The 6,182-nt window shown below is 42.4% G+C and overlaps 3 protein-coding genes across 3 annotated transcripts; 2 read left to right on the top strand and 1 right to left on the bottom strand.

Moving 5' to 3' along the window:
• Positions 1-3,432: 3,432 nt before the first annotated feature.
• BU26DRAFT_512028 (uncharacterized protein) lies at positions 3,433-4,372 on the top strand (the record flags this gene model as incomplete). Its single annotated transcript, XM_033827346.1, has 3 exons — positions 3,433-3,643; positions 3,693-3,876; positions 3,925-4,372. 3 exons carry the CDS (start codon positions 3,433-3,435, stop codon positions 4,370-4,372), a joined length of 843 nt encoding a protein of 280 aa, XP_033675902.1.
• Positions 4,373-4,767: 395 nt separating this feature from the next.
• Positions 4,768-5,337, bottom strand: BU26DRAFT_512027 (uncharacterized protein; the record flags this gene model as incomplete). The annotated part of the gene is made up of 2 exons (XM_033827345.1): positions 4,768-5,014; positions 5,105-5,337. 2 exons carry the CDS (start codon positions 5,335-5,337, stop codon positions 4,768-4,770), a joined length of 480 nt encoding a protein of 159 aa, XP_033675901.1.
• On the top strand, positions 5,210-6,120 carry BU26DRAFT_202014 (uncharacterized protein). Its single transcript, XM_033820545.1, has 3 exons — positions 5,210-5,412; positions 5,471-5,673; positions 5,737-6,120. The coding sequence occupies exons 2-3, from the start codon at positions 5,489-5,491 to the stop codon at positions 6,032-6,034; spliced, it is 483 nt and encodes a 160-aa protein (XP_033675900.1). The 5' UTR covers positions 5,210-5,412; positions 5,471-5,488; the 3' UTR covers positions 6,035-6,120.
• Positions 6,121-6,182: the final 62 nt, after the last annotated feature.

Below are 6,182 nucleotides of genomic sequence, written 5' to 3'. Positions count from 1 at the left end.
GAAGAGTAGAGAAAGAGAACTAACTTAATAAGTCTTACTAAGAGAACGTTAGTAAGTTGCTAGCAGAGATAGACAGCTAGGTATTAGTCGCAGTATTAGACTATAGCGTAAACAGTACACTAGGTATAGAGAAGAGGTTATAAGAGAAGAGATTCTTCTAGAGTTGTAGGGTAGAAGTTACTACAGTCTATTTCGCTATAGCATAAGAGCTTAGCCCCTAAAGAAGAGAGAAGAGAGAGTTAAGAACAGGGGAATTAGTAATGTCTAAAAGCGCCTGCTGCTTTCTAGGTAGAGATCGCGTAGCTTTATCTACACGCTATTAGCGGTAGATAAGTTAAGAATTATAATAAGAACTACACGTTTTCTTCTATTTTCTGCTCTTAAACCTGTTTATTGTATACTAGAGAAGTTAATTACAATAATTATAAAGAGGTAGCGAGAAATTAGACATTATAGATATAAGTATTGTTATATAAAGAGGTAGTAATAGAAAGAGAGGCGAATAATTTTAGTATATATTTTCTATATAGAATATTAGAATAACTAATACCTAAACTAATACTACGCAGGTTTATTTCTAAACTTTTAATGTTCTATAGCTAGAGAGAGTGCGTAGAGCTCTAATTAGGCGTAGCTATGTAGTAGTATATATTTCTATTATCTAATTAGCTAATTAATTATATCTAATTATACCTAATTCTAATTATATCTAATTACTTTTTAGTAGAACGTTAAAGTCTCTAATTAGGTAATTTTTTTATCTAAATTAGAAACTAAAGTTTCGCTAGCGTTCTGCGAACCTAATTGTAATTACTTTGCTTATACCTCGCTACGTAATTAAGTAGTACCTTTATACGTTTATAAACTTCTATTAAGATAATTAAGTATAATTACTATCTCTTACTAAATTTATAATAAATAATATAATATTAAAGACTACTAGCGTATCTTTATTCTTTATAAACTATAGCTATAACCTCTAGCTAGGCTTAGAACTATTATAACTATACCTACTAAACCTATCTATAATATAGAAATACTAATTCTATTATACTAATACTATAACTAATTACTTTAAGCGTATACTTACCTAGCTAAAAGCTCTTACCTAGTAGTTAATTAACTAGTATAAATAATACGCGAATAATTACCGCAAGAATATACTATATTATAAGAAAAGCTAGAAAGTTTATATTAATATATATAATATAAAAACTAATTACTCTATAAAGAAAGAGAATAATAAGATAGCTAGACTATATAAAGTTAAGAAAGTCTACTTACGTGTCTACCTGTTAGACCTACTACTATTAATAAAAATCTTTCTAGTATTCTACTATTCGCTTCTCTAGCTCTAATATAACGTTAAGAGCCTTCTAGAATAAGATAAAATTAATAAGACTAAGTTACGCTATCTATATAACGTACTTTACAAACGAACGCTCTACACAAACAAACGCCCTAAAAATGCTAAGCTAGGAAAATTAAAAGGTTTTTCTTAAATAACTAAGCGAAACCTTAATATTTTTCTATAAAATTTTAAATATAGATAGAACTATACTATATATACCTATAATTAAAATTACACTATATATTTCTTATTACGTAAGCTTAAGATAAGCCTTTTTCTAAAAAGTAGCTATTTTTAGAGTTTTAACCTTATAAGTACTAGTAAACCTTTATAATAATCTATAAAACTTATAGAACATAATATTTAGAACTTAATAAAAATTTCTAGAAAACTTCTATAGAGCTAGCTCTTCTAGATATAGCGTAATAAGAGATAGAAGTTAGAAAAATATCTTCTTTAGAGTTTTTTCTTCTAACTATATATATATATAGCTAATCTAGCTATATAAACTTATTATTCTATAAATTATAGTAGATTTTAACTATATAGAGCTTATTAACTAATAATATACTAGCTTTAAGTAGTTATTTAGAAGTAAAGTCTTTTTAGTAGTATAGTATAGAAAGATAGAAATATACTAAAACTATCTTAAAATTATTACTTCTAAATATATAGAAAGATTATAATATAAATAAACTTATAATTTATAACTTTATATAGCTAGATTATTAATATATATATATAGTTAAAGAAGAAAACTCTAAAAAGATAGTTTTCTAACTTCTATCTCTTATTACGCTATACCTAGAAGAGCTAGCTCTATAAAAGTTTTCTAGAAATCTTTATTAACTTATAGATATTATATTCTATAAGTTTTATAGATTATTATAGAGGTTTACTAGTACTTACTAGAAGTAAACTAGGTTTTTTCTTAAAAATTAGTTAAATACGTATAGCTTTTTAATTACGTAATATATCTTAGTGTAATTTTAATAGTAGGTGTATATCGTATAGTTCTATCTATATTTAAAATTTTATAGAAAAATATTAAGGTTTCGCTTAGTTATTTAAGAAAAACTCGTAAATTCTTATTAATTTTCCTTGCCAAGAGATAGTGGCCAGCTCGCTTGTGTGGCTAGCTCGCTTGTAAAGTACGTTATTTAAGAAAAACCTGTTAATTTTTATTAATTTTCCTTGCTAAGAAATCGTAGGTCGTTTGTTTATATAGCTTGTTCGTTTGTAAAGTACGTTAGTCTAACTTAGTACTATAGTCTAACTTAGCTCTACTCTAGTTATATAACCTTGCCTAGCGTCTTAGTACTAGGCACTCTATATATAGAGAGCTCTTAGAGCCTTCTTTTGCTTCTTACCTTTAGATAGCTAAATTTAACCTAACCTACCCTACTCTCGCGCCCCTATTCTTACAGCTCGTGGAGACAGTGCTGCCTGCAGCTAACTTACCCAGCTAGGTGTTCCGGAGCGCCGCACAGCCAGTGGAGACCGGGAGGCAGCCCTCACATACAGGATGAGAAGGGCCAGAGAAGCCGCATTGTAGTTGTCTGCCCCGATAGCCGCTTACTTTGTTGATCGTTGCTCTCGCTGACTCAGCCGAGGTACACACCACCTCAGCGTCTTTCTCCTTCCTGCACAGCGCACAGCCCCTTTCGCACGGCAACTATCACGAGGCCGCACCAGCCTCGCTTACTGCAGTATCGAAGGATGCATGAGCGAACGCGATAGGCGATACCAAGCTATGTGGCTGTTCTCCGGTCAGTCTCGCCTCATTGCTGGCGAATCCGGGCGAGTTCTCACGCCTTTCCGCCCCCGTCACGCCGCAAGACACATGGGAAAGCGGCAGCACGCCAAGGTATTTAATCCCATCGCAGGCTACCTCAATAGGTAGCGGTTCAGCCACTATACCCAGGGTGGTAGTGCTAGGCAGACGGTTTTTCAGCTCTCAGCCTCGCTGCTCGTATTCATAAGTATATGGAGCCCACAATGGCCGCAGCCTTGCTTGCTCCTCGTCGACGCGTTTTGGCAAGCATTGAGAGTTCAGGAGCGCAGATCCACGCGTCGGAAGTATGTTCTCAAAGCAGTTCGGCGCTCTGTTGCTGGCTTTCGGGGGTGTTGTTGGTGCCATCCAGTTCAACGGACCAGCCCCGACGCCGATAAACAAGCGATGGGACGCGAATGGGTGGACGCCGATACCCACATCCAAACCGAAGCCGATACTTGAGCTCTTCCGGAGGCAGTCAGACCCAGCGTTCTGCGGCTACCTCGAGGGAGACCCAGGTATGTTCTCGCATCATGTCCCTTTATGCAGCCTATTGATGCCTTTCAGAGGAGCCCGTATCCTGCGATTTGGGTTATAGCTGCATGTACGACGACGTTTACTCGTGGTTCGGATGCTGTACTGGCTCCTACATCACGGACTGCGACGTCTATACGGCTTGCGTTGAATACAGGTCCATTGACGACTGCATGGAATCTTCCGAATGCTGGGATGACCCTCTTGCTACGGCCTGGTAAAGCAGCCGATGAACCCCTGTTGCGCGGTATGCTAACATTAACAGCCCGGATCCGGAGAGGCCTTATTGTGCTACGCTCTACACCCTGGTGTCGGGCGAACCTTACGGGCACTTTGCATGCGCCGCAACAGATACGGCTGTAGAGGTTGTGTCTACCACAGTCGACGGTGACTCGTCTTTTCTCTTTCCAACCGAAACCGAGGACTTCTTTACCGTGAGCCCGACCTTTACCTTTTCCCCAGAGGAGACGAGTACGGAGGACGAAACTAGCACGGAAGAAGAGACGAGCACCGAGGCTGAATCTTCGACGAGGAGAGGGAGCACTCGAACTCCTCTGACCGACGACTCCACCCAGGCGCCTTCTTCTACTGCACCCGCGGAAACAGGGCAGAATGCGCCGAGCTCTGTGTCAACAGGTGCCGCCATGAGGACTGCGGAAGCGGTCTTTGGGGCGGCAGGCGGTCTTGTGGGAATCCTTGCGTTGGTCTTATAAGTAGTGAGTAAAGGATTTGAGACGCATTGAAGTCTCACAAGATTGAACAAGTAATGTTTAGTGAGGCGGGTATTTCGTATATCCTCAAGTCCCCGTCAGTCGATACCGTGAATGAATTTCTATCGCGATGTCATCTTCTCACTTCTCTCGTCTCATATAGATCGCCCATTCGTCCATTTAGGGGGAGCAAGGGCCACCCACGCGCCGCAATCTTTTGAGAGGCACAGAATGAAAATCAGACAGATCTACATCTTCGTCTGCATTAACAGCGCTCCAAGTGCCTTAAGGAAAACGCATCATATCCAGTGTACCCTCCATCTCCGACTGCTCCTTCCCCAGTCTTGACCATCTCTCCCGGTGAACGAGCGCGACTTCCTCTTTCCCTCCGCAAGCGGTCATCCTTTCCATAGCTTCCTAATGCTAACTCTTAAAAGCTCTTCCCGCGCCCTCGCTACCCAACCTTCTTCCAGTCCATATCCAGTCACCGGCGTAGCATCAAACCCAGCAGCTTTCCATCTCATTCTTACACACGCCGGTCCTCTCGCTATCGCCAACATGCTGCGTCTGTGCGCCGTCGGGCCAATTCTGCTCTCCGGCATCGCATCCACCGCACTCATACACGATCTCCCTTGTCCCGATTTCCTTGCACAGGGAGTCCACCCCGACTGTCACACAACCTCGTGGATCGGAGGCGCGTCCTTGGATACGGCGACCGTCGCTTGTCGGACATACCTTAACCTCTTAATATACTGTCTCTGACCAAATACACAGACAAGGGTGACGCGGGCGAGTCTACTGCCACCATCGGCCTCAGCGAGCCGACGCCCACCTCCGCCCCTACAACTACTTCGCAGCTGACGGGTATCATGACCGCAACCATAGCATCGACCGACCCGTCGTCCTCCGTGAGGGATCGCGCGGGCTAGCAGCCCGAATTCCTCGAGGAAATTGGAGACTACACACATTATGGCTGCTTTGGAGAGAGGTCCCGCTCGCACCTCAGTGGCAGCTCAGCCATTCTCCAGGGCGCATTGCGCACAGTATGCCGGCTCCTTTCTTCATCTCCCGATTTTGTACTTGTGCTGATCTCCACTAAAGCCGCTCTCGGACGAACGCATGGATGTTCGAATGTGTATGGAGCACTGCGCAAGCTATACCTGGTTCGGCATCATAGGAGAAGAGTGCCTCTGCGGTACCGCCATCCAGGAGAAAGATAATAGGATTGAGCCGGGCAATTGCAGCACACCGTGCCCCGGCAGCAAGGACCTAGAACATCTCTACGCGTGTGGCGGGCAGAGCAGGTGGGTGCTTTCATACTCCCGCTATGCAAAACCACTTAAAGACATACAAGCTAACCTATGCAGCATCACCGCATACCGCCACAAGGACTACCTCTCGCGGTCCGCCGCGCCGGAGAAGAACTGGTCCTCGCGCACCTGGAAGAACCTCACGTGGACATTCAGCGCTACAGCTTTCATCATGGGCTATTTCTTCTTCACTTCCATCTGCGGTAGCGCCTTCTGCTTTCTGTGGATGCCCTGGACCGTTGAGAATCTCGCCTCAACCCTTGGCGCGCTCTGCTTATCCATTGTCCTTGCTATCACGCCTATGGTGGTCTTCTTTGGCATACGCGGCGCTATGCGGCATCCGGATACAGTTTGAGGGTTTAGTGGTCCTGATGGACTTCCGAAGGTCATCGGTAGCATTAGGTTTATTTTTCTGGTCTTGGGTAACTGGCGGTTGAATATGAAATCTATTCCCGCCCAAGTGTGGATGACTGATGCGGGACTGATTCATCCTGCTGAAGGCC

This window comes from Trematosphaeria pertusa (assembly GCF_010094035.1).
Source record: "Trematosphaeria pertusa strain CBS 122368 unplaced genomic scaffold BU26scaffold_27, whole genome shotgun sequence".
Classification (NCBI taxonomy): domain Eukaryota; kingdom Fungi; phylum Ascomycota; class Dothideomycetes; order Pleosporales; family Trematosphaeriaceae; genus Trematosphaeria; species Trematosphaeria pertusa.
The sequence above is the reverse complement of the archived record's forward strand: the minus strand, read 5'-3'. Positions and strand labels throughout refer to the sequence as shown.